The 20892-nt window shown below is 35.2% G+C and overlaps 1 protein-coding gene across 1 annotated transcript in view; it reads right to left on the minus strand.

The window, feature by feature from the left end:
- Positions 1-3402: 3402 nt before the first annotated feature.
- LOC145964377 (dipeptidase 1) overlaps positions 3403-20892 on the minus strand; it is an 80240-nt gene continuing 62750 nt past the window's right edge. Inside the window, exons 10-11 of the mRNA XM_083087051.1 lie at positions 12426-12561; positions 3403-6395 (exon numbers count right to left, since the gene is read on the minus strand). Coding sequence (XP_082943177.1) covers positions 6279-6395; positions 12426-12561 — 253 coding nt within the window. The 3' untranslated portion in view covers positions 3403-6278. The remainder of the gene's footprint in view (positions 6396-12425; positions 12562-20892) is intronic.

Consider the following 20892-nt stretch of genomic DNA (forward strand, 5'->3'; position numbering starts at 1 on the left):
TCTACTTTTTATTATATACTTATAAAAAAATCTATCTTTTTTTTCTCGAGATTAGAATATTAGAATGTCAATTGCGGAAGATATTTTTAGGTCGAGTTTATTTGATTCAAATAATGAAGATAACGATTTTTAATATTATAAATAAATGAGATACAAGCCACATTACTAGGGACATCTTTCGTAATGCGTATTTTGCGCTATTCGAAGATGCGTTTATCGCTTACAAATATCTACATTGAAAACATTCATAATCATTTATAAAATATTACATCGATATAATATTATATTGATATAAATTTTTATACACGAAATTACATACGCGTTTATGATGAGAAAGAGAGAAGTTCTACTTCTCTATTATTTTTATTATTATCATGCTTTGCAAGAGTCTGCTTTCTTTTACAGCTATTGAGCAGCTAAAATAAATGACATATGTAAAATATGAATATCACATGTCTCATCTTCCGCGAATATCAAAGATCGTGTTGAATAATTAAACAAACTATGTATAGCATATTTCATAAAATTTAATGTCAAATCTCATAATCTCTTCCAAGATTTAAAAATTGTAAAAGATTTTTCATGTAAGCTAAAACATGATTATGCTTTATTTAACGTGGAAAATTTTCACATGTCGACAGATTAAGTTATCCGAAAATTAGTTTTATATAAAAATCCTTATTTTTTAAATTACTAGTATTTTTTTATTTTTGCGTGCGATCTGTAATTTAATTTATAGATGCTATCTCGACAAAAAATTTCCAACCAATACTAACTGAAGTTGAATTATATATCGATCGATAAATGTGTTCGTTTCTAATCCTAAGGAATGTTTTCTCTTATAGAATGACCACTTTCCGATAAATCGAACGAGATCAAGTCGAAGATACTTGTGCTGATTCAATCGCGTTGCGATATAATATTCACGAGCTTGGTTTCTGGCGGGTTGATCTCTACATCTTATTGCTCCGTGATAACCGACGGTTGTTTAACCCATGAGACCGAAGGTTCTCGGTAAGGTTTACGAGCAATCAGGGTTTACGATTGACCGAATCATAAACCTGCTTCTACCGCGACGAGATACAATTCTTGATCGTATAAGCTGAATCTCGAGCCGTTGGCCAAATTTCGAGCTATATGTTGGCCAAATTCCGTACAAATGCGGCATTAATTCTACAGCCGCGTCTCGTAGAGCGGGCGGTTAGCCGGTATCTCTCGATACCACCTCGAGGCATTGCAGAGACTATTCAGGATTCATATTTGTATCGCTTGTAGTCCGAAATTTCGAGAGAGGTACTTGATCCACTTTAGCGGGACTTGGTTGATCTTAGATTGCCTTAGGCGCTCTCTATACCCTTAACTGTGTCAAACAGAGCACTGTGGTTAACCAGTGAAACTATTGTATTAACGAGTCATATTGATATAATAATTTTGTAATAATAAGTTTATAAGTTATATAATTTTTATTAAAGTAATGTGAAAGATACAATTTGTTTGAAAATTTTTAAACATAAATATATTTCAAGAGATAAATTTATATTTATTAAAACAAAATATGTATAAATATACATATATATAAGTAGATTCATAAATATATGTAATAAATATAAAGCTGAATTAGAATTATTCGAAAAATTTAATGCCATTATTTATTCGAATAATCATTTAAATATTTATTTTCTGTTTAAGAGATCTTTTCTATTTCATTCGATTTTTATTTGAATTATTTATATGTATAAGTAATATAATTTTCTTTATTGTTTGTAGAGAATTATTTGAACGGTAGAATTATCATTATTTTATTCTATATAAGTATTTTTACTATGAATATTAAATATATATTTTAGATAATTATTTGGATAATTATTTTCGAGTAATGATTTCGATATAATTATGAATAATATAATATAATTATAAATAATTATTTTCTTTTAATTATGAAAAATTACAAGAATCACTTTTTTAAAAATGAAATAATATTTATTAAATTGCTGAATATTCTATACTGAATTGTACATATATGTATATGTAGAACAAATGTTTTAATATCATTACAAACTTATTTCTATTAAGTATAATAATTTGAGCTTGTAACTGAAATAATGTATCTTCTCCCACTCTTTCTCTCTCCATCTGTACACAGGATATGGTTAGAGAATTTTTCTAACTTTAAGACAGCTTTTTACTTCGCGGTTCGCGTTCACTTTGCAAAGCACTCAGGAATATCGTCCGCCAACTTTTTGCAAATCCAACAAATTCCGTCCGGGAAACGCGAGCGGGCCGGGTGAGTAACGCCGTCAGGCGTTTCTTAAAACGGCTGCGAGATATAACTCGCCGGTTTTATATTATACATCCCCGAGCTTAATACACGCGTATTAAGGGATGAAATTTATAGGTCTAGTTTCCACAGTAAACTTAGCCGATATCTCGCCGGGAGGCGAAACAAAGAGTGGTTCTCTCTTGGAGGTTGGTGCTCACCACCGGAGATTCTCCCTCGTTTCCGCTACCTTTCTCACATTCCTTTATTCGCGACTAGTTTACCCTCTCCTTTTTATTTCTTCTTCGCGTCTCGTCTCTTTGTTTCTGCGATGGAGTGTCAGTCAAACGACGGCAAGAAAAAGTTGAAGGCTGCAGCCGAGGCGATGTGAAAGTCTGCGAACGGCAAGAGGGTTGATATAGAATCAGAGAAGGTGGGTCATAAAGGTGCAAGATAGACTTTGGGAAATAGGGGAAAAAAGCAATCGGTTCCCAGACATGGCCGTAGGATACGCGAAGAAATCGGCCGTTCATTCAGCTCCGATGGAGGAAAGAAGCTTAAATGGTTTTTCCGTGGCCGAATTCGGGTCTAAACGTGTTGAAACTTTTTAACGAGCTCGTTAGGGTTCCGCGAATAGCCGAGGAATTAATTATCTTTGAAAAACCGTCCACTCATCTACGGACACACGACGTTTCCGCTTTCTTTTCCAACTTTTTTATTGTTTTCGATTGATGACTGCGCATTCGCATGCGCGGCTATGGTTGGTGATCGATTTTTTGTTTTTTACAGAAAAATTAATCTCTTCTATAAAATTAAGATCCGTTAAAGAATTTTTTCCTTCAAATAAATACGTATAAAATTACAAACGATATAAATTGATATTAATATTATTATTTTCATTTTTTTAAACGGATTTTTATAAAATATGTAATATAAATACGAATTTATTGGAGATATTTTAATATATTGAAAATTGTTTTTTGTATGATTAATTTTAACATGTCCTAATCTGGTTCAATTCTCCTCAAAAAATCAATAATCCAGATGAAGATGATCTTTAATAATATAGATTGTTAAATGTGGTAGTGCTACTTACCAAGATTATAGGAAAGGACCGAAATAAATGAGAACTCGGTCGCTTTCGCAACAACGGCTTTCGTTCGATCTGCCGTAGATTTATTTTAGATACCAGTATAACTTTCGAAACCTTATAGGATATTAGTTACGAGGCTCGCGTTTCATCGATTCTATTTTGTTCGCACGAGAATGGTCATTAAATCGGTTGAACGAGATTCTGTAAGAGATCGGCTCGATTAACTCTCGAATTGTATCGTATTTCTATAAATGAAATTTGACATTTTACACGTTTCCAAGTATCTTTTGTAAAGTGTATTATTTCCTGATGAAAAACGGAAATTTTCGTTTTTTTTAAATCTAAATAAAAAAACTTGCGGATATGTGTGTGCGTTCCTGACATAAAAACATTTTTTTTTAACAATTTTCGTGTCGAAATTTTTGCCACGTAGTTGCAAATTAATATGCCACATCGTTATGGCACCCAAAAAAATTGTGCACTCGAGATTTCGAATGTATAATCATCGAGCTGGTCGCTATGACAAAATTTTGTCGCAAAACAATTCACGCGAGGGCGTGAGACAAAAAATTTTGCGATTCACCAGAATCGTATGCGACGGTGCGGTGTAACCATGGTATAGAATTAAAAAGTTCGTCGTTCAATTCAATATACGTCGATATATATCAGCGTATTAACTTCGATTGTGCAAAATCGTAGGAAATAGTATACTTATAGTATACTTATAATATCGAGCAACGTATTCTCGTCGATTTGGTCGACGTTACTAGAGAGTTACTTTGCGATTTAACCTCATTCGTAGTGTCCTCGAAATTATGATTGGTCAAGCCCACCATCTGGAATCGTGGTCGGTGGGGCTAAAATATGATGAGAAGTCCTGAAAAAAAAAAAGAAAACACCCGCAAGAGAGAGGGCACCGCTCCACAATCGAGATACATGAACTTTTAGTTATATCCGTCGATTTCGCGTACATTTTTAACGTCTAGATTAAAAAGTATCGAGGACACTCGGTGACCTGGTTCTTCGATCCGACATGGCTGGCTTGACATGCTGAGAGGAATAATATGTTTTTCGACTTCAGGTACCATATGTACAAGTTGTCATTCGTTTATACATACACGCACGCACGCACGCACACATGTCCGATCGCTCTCTCATTCACAATTTTATATACTCTCATCAATCGTTCGTTTTGTCGCACGTACAATCGATCTCGTGATGTATTACATAAATTATTGACTAAGACAGATTTTTTTGGTTCCGGCTTCGACGAGGAAATCGCTGAGTACAAATTTTAACATCAAGTGTATGCCCGTGGCTAAATTGTTAAACATTTATACAAACGCGTTGGTCTTCGTATCGCAGTGATAAGGTGCGTGTTTGTTTCCGCCTCGTTGTTGCGCCAATTTCGACGCCTCATTCTTCGTTTTTAAGCGTCTTCCAATCGCATTGACACTTTGATTAACAGTCAATTGGCTCTTTTGTCAACAAAGCACGCGAGACATGCTTTCTCATTCAATCATCGCAACGACGAGTGTATCAGTACCGTAACGCTATATTAGATAACGATTTTCTATTATTTTATAAAATTATATTTCCTTATTTATTACAATTTATTCAAAATTTAATATTGATTATGAAAAATGTATGTTATTTTTTTAAATAATTTTTTTAATTAAATAGATAATGAGTTAAATAAAATTAAAATTAAAAGAGAGCGAATCATAACGTAAAAATTTTACTTTGAATTGTAAAGTCCGTTTTATAAGTTTCACATATCATATTATTCAACAAATTACATTGCGTAATTTTGCGTGTATTCCATCATATACGGCATATATTTGATTTTGCTTCTATGGTGAGTAATTAAATTGTACAATAACTCGCCAATAGCTCGTTCGAGTAATCAATAGCATTACAATAGCAGCACTCATGCTAGTTTCAAATTAATGGACCGTTTCTTCATTAATACACACTACACTGTTATTATCGATTAGGCAGGATATGGATAATAAGTATAATGAGAATTGTTTCAGATGTGAAGCAAGTCAACTGTGATGTAGATTGAATTAAAACTTTTAAATTAAATCTTAATTAATCTTTGTATACATATACGAAGAGAACAGTTAGCCGTATTAATCAATCCCAATTGCAATTTTTCTCCAAAACATCTCTAGCTAGTTATTGAAATATATTACTAATAATTCAATATTAATTGTGTTTATTATTGGTTAATTATCGATAATAATAATAATGAAAGATTATACATATAATAATGCAGATTACACATATAATAAATATTTAGAATTATAATAAAGAGAATTTGAGACGCGTAAAACAGATCGATCAATAGAAACTAAAAGACAGAAATAAAACTTGCAAGTTAAATCTTATTTTATCTGTAAAGAAATAACTTGACAATGCTTGAGTGATGTAATTGCAACTCTTATTCGCGGTTTGATACTTTTAGTCACGGTACTAAACGTTTCACTGGCCGTCTCGATGTCCTTCGTAAACACTCATATCTTACAGTTCCGGAATCTCTGGCGGAAATCGGGTTTGTCTATCTACTTACGTACAAAGATGAGAATCTTGGGTAACGTCGAGAAGGATCGAAAGGATTAAGAGAGAGAGAGAGAGAGAGAAGAGAGAGAGTATGCATATATGTATGTGCAACAGACATCGTTCGTTTTGAGAAATGCAAGGAATCGCAAAATTGGAGGGTAAAGATATAAAGGATGAGTTTTATTTCTCTGTGAGGGCAGTGAGCTTTTTCCTTCTTTTTTCGATTGCTTCTCTCTCTCTCTCTCTCTCTCTCTCTCTCTCTTTCTCTCTCTTCTTTTTCGTTCTCTCTCTCGCTCTTTATTTCCGCTCCGATCATTCGATCGTTTGCGTTTCGGGGCGTTTCGCCGAGAGGATTCCGACAGCTTAAGGCGTCATCAGACGTTTTATGTTATAACGGCAGTAATCGCGACCGATTATGTCCTCGTGCGGAATCTCCTCTTCCAGCGGCTCCATCCCCTTCGAGGCCAACTCGTCGCGAATCTGCGCACACACAGAGAGAATACTGCGATGTAGTAAATGTGATTTATTGACTGTTAAAGCTTAGCTTATGGTGATTTATACGCTTTAGCCCTTTAATAAGCGTTACGTAATCGTCGACACCTATCGAGAGTTCGGCGCTCTTATGGGAACAATGCTACCAATCATGATTTACAATCGTCGATCACTCATTGTAATCCGCGTGTGCATCTATGAATTCGCCGTAAGTGGATCAATAGTCCGCGATGACGATAATACTTTTAGATTAGGAATTACGAAGGGTTTCTCGGGACGGTTGGATACTAAGAAGATTAAATTGCTCGCACACAAACATACAAACGCATCAGTGAGCAAATCGATATATTTACAAAGCGCTCATCGCGTGCTTGGAAGCTAGTTCTCCTCATTTTTCTTTCGATGCATTCCCGCGGAAAAAAGCCGATGAATTTTGACGTTACGTCGAGCTTCTGAAGGGCGCGGCGAAGATGGAAGACCGCGCACGTCGCAAATGTTCTTGGGAAAAATCGCCAGGCGCGATTGTAGGGAACAGGGAGATAAAAAGGCGCCACCGGGGGATGGGCTACGATGAAAGGCAAAGACGAGCACGCGCGCGCAAGGGGAAAAAAAAGGGCGTGCGATGCACGCGTATTTCACACGAGCACATGCACAGAGCCCATCAATTTTCGGTGAAGCCCATTAACTTCCCACGGGCTTTACCCGAAAACGAAACTTTCGGCCGCTGATGAACGCATCGACGATGCTCGCGACACACCGTGCCTCTCATCACCACGATGACGAAAAATCGCCGCAATGTATACGATATTAGTTAGGAGTCATTATATATCATCATATACATGTAAATTTATTTATTTATTTATTTATTTACATGTATATTTATTTATTTATTTATTTATTTACATGTATATAATTATTATTATTATGATATGTGATATTTATTTATTATTTACATGTATATACGTGTATATATATATATATATATATATATATATATATCATATGTGAAAAGAGGTTAACATATTTATAGTCTATTATATTATATCACATTTATACGATAAAAAAAATGAGATTGATGATTTAGATGTGAAAAAAAGCTTCATGTTTTGAGCGACTTCTCTGTTTTAATTTGTGATATTTACTATGCTTTTATTTTTCATATCTAATTATATTCGGGATATTCGTTATAATTTTATGAAATTTGATAACATTGCGAGTAGATGTATAATACGTTCTAATTAAACAGATACGAAGATTGATAATGTTACATCTGCAACTTTCGAATAAAACGTGTAAAAGAAATGAATGTTTCGCAGAGAAGAGAGTGATATAAAAAATATCATTGAATTTAAGTTCCTTTCTGTACTTTTTTCCCGGCATCTCGCAGAGTAAAACTTTTTTATAGCGCGAAGAGAGAAAAAGCGAGAAAGAGAAGGTCTCTCTGATTCGTACGAAAATAATTCGGTACAACGCTGGAATGTAAAAAGAGCTTTTATTGACTTGGAAATACCGGCCGCGCTTTTTTCCACGCTTTGCAAAATTTATTTTGTTTTCATAAAGTAAGAAAACGACGTTCTGCGCATTTCGTGTCAATTTCGGTGGAATACATATTAGGGCAGCGTAGCGTAAATTTCATTTTCGCCCGAGATCTACCTTGCAGTTTTTTTCAATTAAGCGAGCGCTATAGCAAGACAGCACGCTATCACAAATATTTACGCCATGGAAACACAATTGCAATTTTTCGGTCATTAGTTATCTGCACTGCGAGGAATCGATACTGCACATCAAAGAGAAATGGCAAATATATACATGTAATTCAAAATTAAGGAACGAACGCAATTTTTCTAGAATATTAAGTATGTTCAAATGAAACATAGACTGAGACTTTTATGAAACAACGATCTTAAATCATGGTTCAGTTGGACGTATCTAATAACTTTTATAAAATTTTTCTTGCGTGTTGCGTGTGTTACATACGCGGGCGCGCACGCGGACGGAAATTCTTTGTACGTGCAAAAACTGTTGAATTTACTTTTTGATCGATAAAAATTAAAAAAATATATAGGAACTTTAAAAGAAATTAAAGAGATAACTTTATTATAGCACTTGAGATGTGTGAAATTCGCGTGCGCAATTTATTTTTCATACTTTATATATATATTTACGTATATAATATATATAATCAAGAAAGAGAGAGAGATAGTTTGGAAAAACTAAACATACGTATCATATGATATTACAAGTTATCTTGAGCATTGATACATACATATAAACTTCACTTAATACTAAATAACATGAATACTATGTAAAGCTTCATTTTGCTTTCTTGTTTGGATTTCTAATTAACTGAGTACAAAGAGAGACGACGCACATCAAAAGAAAATCAGTGGGCGATGTCGAATCTAATTAATTTTATTGCCGTGTTCACACACCTTGTGTATATAATGTTAGGATATTTGTACATGTATGAACATCTCGCAAAAGTGTCTAATAGTTTTCTCTTCATAAACCGCTCCGTATTTATTTTACACAAAACTGAACTTTTTTCTTCCAGACATATATGCTCGAAGAAATTATTGAGTAAAACTTAGTGATACTGAATGTTGAAAGGTCTTTCTTATAAATGCAATCTCTCTTCTGTTCTTTTCCAAAATGAACTGCATATAAAGCTATGGAAATTTTAATTTTAAAAGTTTAATATTGTGGAATGGAAACTTTATAGTCTTGAATTTTGATATTTGAGTTCAATATTTGAACGTGTGTGAAAAATTATACATGTGATACGTTTCGTATTATAGAGCTTCTGTGCTTTTAAATGACATTTTCACGGGAATATATATATTATGCAAAATGTGAGATTAAGATATTAATAGATATTGAAATACTTTGCTCATAAATGCATGAACAATCTTGTTACAGTTTATATTTCCATCCTAAATGAATTACATGAAATTAAAGACTATTAATCCTCCTTCTCAACTTTAAAAATGTCAAAATTAAAACTTTTTAAAACTGTTGCATTAAATTAAATATATTAACTTTTTAAATATTTTAAATAGATTATAGCATGATGTAATATATACAAATACTGTGTAATATGAAATTGTTTAAAGTATATTAATATTATATGATATTACGTGTTGATCTATATATTATGATTTCGTTTTTCTTGAAAATACATACTTTTTTACGATAATGCATTTGTCGATATATATTTTATACTTTGATATGTACGTAAAATTATTATGAGAAGGATAAAATACGAATGAAATGAAACTTAGTGTTGAACATTGCACATGTTTTGTAGTAGCAGATATCGATGACAAACCGATAATAGTGTTGATATGCGACGATGGCTGTTTGTATCAGTGATTTCATTAACGAAAGATATGTCAATAAAAGCGGGACATGTTAAGAAAAAAGATCAAAATTCAATTCCGCCGCTTTCTATAAATACATCGATTTTCTTTCTCTGTTTCTGAAAAATTATATCATAATTTATAGATTGAATCAGTCATTTTAAAAAGAGCATTACTCTCTATTGTAAAAAAATATATATTAGTAGTATTAATATAATTAAGATATTTTCTGTTTCTATTTCTTCTAATGAAAATATATTTTGCTATATATAAATGTATGTATTCCTAAGAAAAAAGACTAGAGTGGAAATTTATTACAATATTTTTTAATTATATAAATTTCCTTCTAAAACGAAGAATCAGTTATGATAATTTATCTTAGGAAAATAAAATAAGAAAAGAAGCTGTAAAAGAGAACTTTGTTCGCCATTAACGTGTTTCGAAATGGCATGGCGATTTACATAATGCGAGTGTGACACTGATTGTATTACGCCCAAGGAATTTCCACCGCTGTTTCCGGACGACTCCTCGCGGGGAGCGTTCGGCGTCGAGCGGAAGCGTCGCGGTCTTACGAAACAGTATCAAAGTTCCTAGGAATTCCACCCCTCGTACGAAGAACAATAGCAAAATTGAATTTCAAAGTAACGTAATCGCCATCATTTCGTTCGCCACATCGCGCCGTAGGCATGGCCATTATTTCAGCAATTACGACATTTCTCGCCTGCCGCGTAACCCGAACCGCCACCGTGGGTGGTGGAAAACGGCGATGAGATGAGTCGAAATTGCTCAAAGGATTTGCCCTTCGCTGAACCTCGCCGACTTTACTGCGATGAGAAAAGCGAAGAGCAAGTAAATGTGTAATTGTATATGTGTGTGTGTGTGTGTGTGTTTCAGGTAAGAAGGTACGATTTCTCCGCGAATTTGCACATTGAAAATTAATGGCAACTTGCCATCTCTCGGTTGGAAGAAACTCGATTCATAAGCGCGGAATTTTCACGTGCTACAAATTATCTTCTCGGGCATAAAGTAAATCCCATTTTCATATTCCGATAATCAAATAATATTCTTCGGAGCCGTATCTGGAAAATTGTACATCTCGAATTAAATTAGGATAATTTGAGAGGGCGCGATTATATACGTGTAACACGTTTCCATTATGTTCTCAGTGTGTCCGCATTGTGTCGTGCGGATCCGCAGCTTTTTCCAGCGTCTCGTCCCACGAAGTCGCGAGAGCATTTTTTGCGCGACACGACGATAAATCACCCCCCGAAGAATTCAGGGCGTAATTTTAATTCGCCGGCTATCCAGCGCGATCGCGCGCGCTCGAATCTTTGTTCTTACGGAAACCGGCGACCTCGAGAATTGTTAGGCGGATGCAAAATTTACGTTTTCGCGCGTAATTTACCGCGGCGCGCGTTTATTATGTTATAATCCGAACGTGTAATACACATTCTTCTCTAAATATAATAAATGACTTTTGCTTTGGACAAATAACCGTGGGTTCCATTGACCACACCGCATCGCAATTAAATTATCACAGTAATTTCAACAACGGCCATCCTGAGCGTCCTCAAACATCCGGAACATCCGGCACACATAATTTCTCACATCATTCCTGTCGGGGCGTGTACCACCGGGTAATATCTGGACTGAAACATTTTCAGGCGCGATGGAATTCTCGTAGGACGATCTGCATTCGACTCCGCAAAACCGGCCATTTAATGTTGAAATATATATGGAACATTAATCGAGTAGTCGAAATGTAGAAGTCGAATTAAATTGAAAGGAATTTAATTTTAGCTAAACATTAGAGAATGACGAGGTGAATTTATAACGTTTTCATAAGCGAATTTTATCAATGTATTATAATCAGGTAATCGAACGCGAGCGGAAGAGATTCTATCAATTATACCATTTTTAATCCATTGAGCGCTGCAACTTTAATTTCTTGCATTTTTATATTTTTATAAAAAACTAGATGGAAAAAGATTATTTTATCATCGATTACTTTCATCATTTTGTTAAATCGACAATAACGGTTCTCGTAACTTTGCGCGCAATACAACACGATTCGAGCGTTAAATTTTAATTAAAGCGTCGACGAGAGTCGAGGGGCAGGAGGGTTCCAGATGCTGCTCTCCTTTAACGCTTATCTTTCGCGAGAGTATAAAATGTCGGTGTTGAGCGATGTTGAATGATGTTTCGGAGCCGTTTAATACACACGTCATGTATAGTCGTGACTGTACGTATGCGCGCTTAAAATAGAGAAAGAAAAAGAAAAAGGGAGCACACACCGTTGGGTAGGTTACTAGATCCTGCCAGCTGGTTCTACGACTGGCAGGGCTCCAAGGGAGCAAAAATCGTGATCCGCTCGACCGAGTTCTCTCTCGTCTGATGATGCACCGCGCGCGCCACGCCGGATGCATGATTTGTGCGCTTTATTAAATCCGATATTGGTCGACTCGGGTAACCCGAACCAGGCCATCGGTTATTTCGTGACGGAAACGAACGCTCCTTTCTCCTTTCTGTGTCTTCTCGTCGTAGCGACTTTTTCACCTTCGACATGCGTCTGCTTTTTTCATCAAGCCAGAAGCTGAACGCGCGGCAAAGAATGGTCCTATTCTTTTCTCTTTTTCTGAGACTGGAAAGAGTAATTTACCTTTTCCACCGCCTTGAACACCCGTATAAGATTCAGACCAGCCAGTTTCTGGATGTCTCTCTCCGACCAGCCACGCGCAAGCAATTCCGCAAAGAGCTCTGGATACTTGCTGACATCCTCCAGACCCGTTGGTGTCCTGAGGCAGAGAATTTATGATGAGATCTTATTGAGATTCGCAGATGAGACTGCGCGATGTGATCGATTAAGATAAAATCGCAATAGACCGAGCAACGTCTTCTTTTTAGGTGCAAAAGTTCAAAAAATTCGGGATTCGATTAAAGATATTCATAATTATAACAGTATTTAATTATTCTCTCGGGTTCACATTGTTAAGCTCTTAAATATTTTTATCGAATATAATAGTTTTTTAATAAAAGTTTTGATATATATTTAATAATATTATGAAAATAATAATTTTTATTTGGATGTAATAAATTAATCAAAATTAAATTGACCAACAATTTCGCGTTCTTTTTATATAAATAAAAATGGACAAATCTCAGCGATGATGAAATGATAGCTGGTAACTTATCAACACGCGATGGCTTATAACCGCAAATGTTAATAGAAAGATATGGGACGAAAATAATTTTGTCTCCCTCTTCATCTCTGAAAATATTGTTTTAAAACACTGCATCCACCGCGATAAATTTTCGTCGCCGGGCAAGCGCTCGACTGCGCCATAAAAGTCGATATGGAAATAATGTCCGTTCTGTAAAGCGCCAGCTTGTGAACGTACGGTGCACCTAAGACCACAATTTACATGAATATTTCCGCTCGATAAGATAGGGCTTTAATGAAGCAGAAAGCTCCGGGAGTTTAAATTAGAAAACTGCTTGAAACTTTTATGGGTCCACCTTCGTACTTTGCGTATTTCCGTATTATCTTAATTTTATTGCGTGCAATTCTTCGCGGCGATTCCACTATCTATTATGCACACTGAGGTACGGTGGATTATATTTTCGTTCACCTGCATTATTCAGTGCGTATAGGTGCAACCTTGACGCGCGATCGCGAATCTATAAAAAGCTCTCATCTATTATGCATGCAAGCGGCATGAACTAAAAAAGTTATTTAATATGTGTCTGTATGAGATTAATGACGTGGCTTTTATCACATTTTTAACGACGATTTGAAATAATGTCTCTACGTGGAGGCAAATTTTGGCCGATGGACTCTTCCATCATAAAAGATCCTGAAAATAATTATGCTAAGCTTCTGTGACGTTTATTATTGATTAAATATCGTTTATTCATATTCTTTCCCATATTCCCTCTCGGATAAATTTCGCCCGAACAAATGTTTAGTTTGAATTATTTTGCAAAGTACCCGGGCGAAGTTTCCGCGTTTCATGATATGAGAATTATCCCTGCTTTCAACCGTTGCGTTATGCTACGCCCCATTTCGTCTAGAATAATTATTTGCAGACTATCACCGTGGTAAAAATTGAATGTACGTATTAAAGGCACCCGGCAGAAGAAAAGTGAATCCGCGCGGAAGAAGGTCAAAGTACAATAATGAGCTAGTCGGGAAGCAGTCGCGGATAAATTACACGAGTTACTTCGGGCGGTTTATCCTTCATTACTTTAATTACCAGTACGCCGGGTGACTGCGGCGAACTTACTTTATCGCTGAGAAAGGCATGCCGAGAAAGCAACTCCTTTTACCTTACGCGATCCTTACTCGTGAATCTAGGGTGGAAATGTGCTATTAGACTGAAATTTCCGAGCCAATTTAATGCTCGCGCAGAAAAGAATGTATTTCGCTGAAAAAATATTCGTTGTGAAAATATTTCTGGAATTAAAATCGCAAAAAGTAATGAATCTCTCTATTTTAACAAAAAAAGAGAACGCTTGAAAAATATCGCTGTTTAAATTTTTATACATACACACGTACGTACACATTTGCTATCTTTTGTATTTAATAAATTCATCAAGAGTCCTCACGATCATTTAGCAAACGGTCTGAATTAAAAATTGTGGAAAATTATCAATTTAAATTTTAATTATAATAAGAAAGAGATCCATATATCTCTCTCTCTTCTAAGTTCGAGAATATCGTCTATTTTCTTATTTACTTATAGTTAACTGACGTAATTCGGGAAATATTGAATCATTTTTCGTTTTCGCAATCGTTTACAATTTCATTAATTTATCTTTAAGTCATTATGCGAACATAGTCGATATTTTTCTTATGAAGATATGTTGAATCGCGACGAGCGAAAATGAACCTATAAAAGGGCTTTAGGCTGAGAGATTCGACGTTCTCATTACGAGAGTTATAACGAGAGTTCGTACAAGACCCGATGACAACAGCACGGGAATGGGACGGTGAGAAGGGGAGCAGGCTGTTCGCTGACAATGTCGGATCAACAAGAGCGGTTAGTGACTTATTCACAGCGCGTCGTGTTTCGGCTGAAACTGGCAGTTATGCAATTGTATACTGTACGCACATCGACCGACCGCAACCAGAAGGCCGTTATACCAATCTCGGAAATTTCCAAATCGGGTGTGTCCATCATCATAAGCTGACTGTAATCGCGGGATAAACGCGTGCGATCCAAGAGAAGACACATTGTATGCTTGCAATCCATTACAATTATGGTTCATTTTTGTCTGATATATTGCGTGGAAATATAAAAATTCTATGAAAATATAAAAATTTGAATATTTTTTGGAAATATCTATGAAATCAATATTAAATCAGATGTGTCTTTGATATTACAATATTCATCTAAAATGGTGATTGTTAGACTTTTCATTTTTGTTGAACACTTTTGGAGAGTGTTTAATGGATCAATAGACTCATGTTCAAGAATTTATGAACTTTTATTTAAGCATGGTTTTTTTTTGCGTATCCAATAAAACTTCTATATGGATCCTTTGGGGCTCTGTGAAACACAGATTAAGAGTATTTTATCTAGAAGTTATTAAAGAGATATATAACTTGTAGTGCATGATTTGTTTCGACCATGGTTGGAAAAACAAATGAAAACACTATCTCCAGGGAATATATCTAATACGACTGGATTGCGTTATATTTTTATAATATACTGGTCTTTATATAAATTTTTCCATTAGCTCACAGAAAATATTGTCCCTCAAAATGAATAAAAATGATGATAATAAAGAAAGCGAAATAAATCAATTTGGCGTACAATTGAGATCGATGGCGTATAAAGATTGTTATGTAACGATAGTTACAGATAAATAAATAAACTCCGGATGATCACTGTTAAAAATATTAACTAATACTCCGAACTACGTCGGGGATGTCACCCATTGAAACGCGATGATCCGAGGATCCACAGTACCGTTGTAGAGAGTTGTTGCCTGATCACGGTTACGAATGTTCACAATTCACAATTCACGAAATTCCCAATTCTGTCCGTCGTCTCTCTTCGTCAATGAGATTGAGCTGACCATGTACGCGGAAAGCGTACGTCGTGTTCGCGTTCTCGCGCACACGTAAATACTTCTCGCCCCGGCGAGATACCCGGTGGCGAATTTATGCGGGCTAAATCTCCGTGGTATAAAAATATACGCGCCCGTGGACCTCGTAAAAATCCGCTATCGAGCAACGACAACCGTGGTTACCGGACATCGATCCGCCTTTCTCGGGACGTACGGGCTCTTTTTGCTCCCCCGTCTTGCTCTCGTACCTCGTCTATTTGCCCGTCGGTACGACCGAATCGAATTCAAAAATGCCGTTTCCACGGGAAAATACGTTTCGCTCAAACCCAGTGACAGTGATTTATGGGCGAGGCTGAAAAGCGCGAAGCTCGGTGGATCGCTTCGCGGAAGAAGTGACACGCTGATCTCGATTCCCCTAGGGAAAACCGAGGAAGTGTTCATCGACATTTTGTCCTTTTTCGTGATCGTGACGTGGATGTAAAGTGACGACTTCGGATGTAACAATTAACTTTTTATATAAAATACGATATATATATATATATATATAGGTACGTATATATATGTCATGTTGTATGATTTTATCAATATCTCTCTTGTGAATTTAAAGCCTATTTTTTTCTAAGTAAGAAACAAACAACAATTATTCATTTTTTATAATTTTTAAAATTCTACATTAAGCATTGCATGTAAATCAAAGTCTGTTTTAAATTAAACGAAGACTGATGTGACTCATTATCTGTCTTCCATTTCCCAAAGAACGTTCATTTTCAATCATTTATAACTTAAGAAGAATCTTTTTCAGGTATTTTTCTCTTTCTTTGTGTTTACGAAAACTATCCTTTTACATTTTTCTTCAACACATTTTCAAACTGTACACCAATCTTTCATTACCTTCTGTATAGACTTCCTCTCAAAAGTTTAAACTTGATATACTGTCTTTGTTTTAACGCGACGTCTATGCGCAAGATGAGAACTATAGTAAGACGGTTCTAAATTCTTCGCGTTCGTCCATAAACGGCTGCTCTACGATGCTACTATAACCGGTCGTTGGCGGGAAACTCAACGAAGGATCCCCGGTATGAATTTTAATCTAGCGTAAAAGCTTATTGGCCGGCAGCAGGACTATCAGCGGTGCCACGTCTTGCCACTTTTAACCTCATCCTCGCGTTTCCTGCACGTTCCGTCGTCTATTTCCGCATGACCCACTTTTTTTTACCTTTAGAAATAATTAAATACATTCTCCGATGCTTTTTCCAACCCATCTCATACGAATATTCCCGTTGCTTTTCTCGCCACGTGCGCGCTACCGACTCGTATAATCAACGAAACGAATACCTCTTACGATTAGCTTGCTGAAATTTTAATGATTCAATCTTAGATTTTATGACTTTCTTTGTTCTCGATTATAATAACGCTACTATTTTTTTTCTAAATATTAAATGAAAGCTAAAGATAGAACTTTTATTTACAATTCAGCTAAAATATCAGAGTAGAATTTCTGCATTTTTCTTAAGCATAATTTCTTATTGAATTCGACTTGAAAGCTGATTGATTTTGAAAATTAATGTTAACGTGGATTAATCGATTTTTAAATAATGTGTCAACTTGTTGGCTATGTATCATTTCAATCTTGTATTACTCGTACGAAATTATTCGCAATAGAAACGATTTGCAGACCGAAACGATTGAAATAGAAATGCAACGTGCGTAACAATAAACGAATTGATCGTCGAAGAATAAATAGTGTCATGCTTCCAGCTTTCATGAATTCCGGAGCAATTTCCTACGTGAAGGCAATGAGTCACGAGCCGCACACGCGGATGTTACACGTGGGACTGAGGGTTCCCCTGTGAAATGCTTCCCCCGATTAGCTCGTTGAAATTTTCACCACGCGCTGTCAACCGGTAGGGTTAATTTAACGTGCAATTAAGAACGCGGCGTTTCTGTCGTGCGGATTCAACGCGATTCTAATGCAGTAGCCAGTGCGAGCTATGCATGAAATTGAGAGACTACTCGATTCGTTTCCGTGGGACAAATTGCTGATTAATTTTGCAAATAGTTGCTATGTAAATTATTATTGACAATTTTCCTCATCTGAGATTATTTATTACTTTTAATCTCATTACTGCGATATTCTTATTTAATTTACAATTAGATTGACCAAATTTTTCGGAAGAATTATATAGCTTTTTTTTTAAATCTCTCTCTCTCGAATATCTTGTGAACTTTTAGAATTTTTTGGCCTGATTTTAGAAATTTTATTCTTTTTTTGAAAAATACAAATGCTCTTTATAATGCCGTTTAATACTTGCAGGAAATATTTATAATAAATGATGAGATTATGCAGGGAATTATGAAGGGAAGAAATTATGCAAATTTATGCAAATTTCATATTACGGCGTGTCAGTGGAGAAAGGTTCCCCAAAAAATTTTATAGGAAGCTATTCATTGGTCTCTGCTGGTATCAGTTATTATTATTAGCATGTTGAAATTTTAACCACGAATTGTGTCAGTCGGGACGCTTCATCGTACGATTCGCCGTACGTGATCATTCTGACCGAAAATAACGCGCGGTTTTACCTTCGAAATTAAATATACTTGCGAGAGAACAGTTTTTGTCTGCAATGAAAGCACGTTATCGAATTTATTTGCGGCGGGTTCGCCGCGAATACGAATAAAAGTCTGTCGGCGAATGAAATGCGCTTCGTCCTAAAAAATTCGATCGATCATTTATTTTTCACGTGTTCGCTAGAAAATATATATGCCATCAATGTTCGCAGAATTTCCAATTTTCAACGTAAGCTCGTTATGGAAGGTATGAAAGAAGGAAAATAGTAAACGAGGGAGAATGGTGCTTTTCTCCCTTTTTCCCCCGTTTCCATGCGTGACACTTTTTATTTTACTTTTTCATCGGATAACTTTTAACTATCGAACGCAAATGTGTTATGCACGCGAAAAGATTGGCAGTTGCTTTTTCTTTTATCACGACGGGCGTAACCTTAAATCCCAAGTTGCCGTGGCAGATATTAAACTTTCTTTCTTTCGTAGTGCGAAAAGCTAGGGGCATGCGGCGGGGGAAACAAGCATTGTTTTCATTCTGATGCGACATCTTTCTCGAGATTCCGGTCGTTCGTATAACGCCACCAAAGTACGTTCTTGTTATTCGCGTCGTTCTTCTTGAAATCATCGCATTCAAGGATCTCAGACTTTGCGAGAAAGCCGTGACATATTTAGGAATGAACGCGAGAATAATCTTTACGTGTCGCAATAAAAGAAATAAAAAATGCAGCGTCGTGTACCGTATCGGACGCGTTGTATTCGTGTTATTAATTTTGATTTGCCATGATTGGATATGAAACCACTTTAATAAAGTTTTGATCTGTCCAGTGCTCTTACCGCAAATAAATTGAATTTAAATGAAACAATATCGTGTCGTATGGATTGTTTCGCATTTAAAGTTGATAAATTTTAAACGATTACACAATATCAATCAAAGATTTAAAAAATTGCAAATATTTAAAAAATTCAAACATTTTCTTCCAATAAAGTTAGTTTAATAAAATTTAGTCTCCATTTCATTAAGTGAATGCAATTAATTATAATTACAGATATTGCATTCCCCCCATGATGTTTTTTAAAAATATTCTTCCATTTATAACATCACCGATAAATATTAAAAATTTATTTACAGATTTTTATATGTAATAATATCGTTAATTTAAAACACGATATGATATCAAGTATCTATGTTTTTATTCCAAAATCGCGATAGTGGAATATTTAAATGAAAACAATTTGTGTAAAATAAAATTTTGGGTAAAATATGTATTTTCCAATACATCAGTAATTAATGATTTATATGTTCATTTATTAAACTTTGTGTGTTTGTTTTGCAATTTTTCTCTGAATTTCATACTTCGGCACAATTTATTTGCTTGTGAGAAATATAAATAACACATATATAATAAATATATTCAAAATGAAAATACGTACATTCCGTCATTTTTTAAACCGTTATAATGAAAATAATCATTTTAAATTTAAATTTAGTTCGTAAATTTATATTTATCTTTTGCCTGAAGAAAACGAAAATATTAAAATTATTAATTATTCATAAATATCGTTATATCTGCTGCATGTATTTATTTTTCCGATTCCTCGCATTTTGTATTCGATATTGTCGTTGTACAAAAATACGGGGAAACCGTATATCGCGATGGTTCGATCAGCGGTGTGCCTTTTACGTCGTTTTTCTTCTTTATCGTTTGGTCTGCAAATCACGCTTCGATGCATCCACGCTGTTTTTCAATCCTCTACTATATACATCAGACACAACCACATGTGTTTTTTTTATACGGATCTCGGAAACTCAACAACTTTTTAGTCATCGTTTATCGCCCTCAATTTACTTATGGTTAGAATTGTTTTTCTTCATCCATCTCTCTCTTTTTTGTGCTCTCTGAATTTTTTCCCGAAAATTAATGGAAGGGACTGCGATTCCAGCAATGCTCGTGCTACAAGAGATCGACATTTTTAATAAAAAAAAAATTGCGATCATATGTTACTTGATTTTCACATTTATTTAACAGATTTCGTATACTTGCATCTCAAGTTATCGCGGCAAAGAAGAATTCTGTGGATTGTTTCTGCATTGAATAGACTGCGTGAAAAACGTAACAAAAGCGGGAATAATGAACGGAAATAATATCGGTCGTTCGATAACAAACGGTTGAATACCCTATCGGGTATCTCGCGAGAAGGATTTTATATATATAGAGTTTTTTTAAAAATGTATCTGTACAATAGTTTTCCTCGCAGTCTTGGGAGAAATAAATGAGCTTCGAACCATATTTATTTATGAAGTCGTCTTGACTAAACACCTCTTGTATTTTCTTATTATTTTCTCTCTATTGCCATCTTTCTCTCAGATTGTAAGCGAGATGTATCGAGTCAAATAGTCTGAATATTTATCTGAAATCGAACTAGTAATCTCTTCTCTTCTCATAAATTTCGGGGACTTTAACTATCTCCGAGTCTCACAAATGATCGGTAGC

Source organism: Camponotus vicinus, unplaced genomic scaffold, assembly GCF_025532165.1.
Source record: "Camponotus vicinus isolate PSW18456_S1 unplaced genomic scaffold, iyCamVici1.0 SCAF_13, whole genome shotgun sequence".
Lineage (NCBI taxonomy): Eukaryota > Metazoa > Arthropoda > Insecta > Hymenoptera > Formicidae > Camponotus > Camponotus vicinus.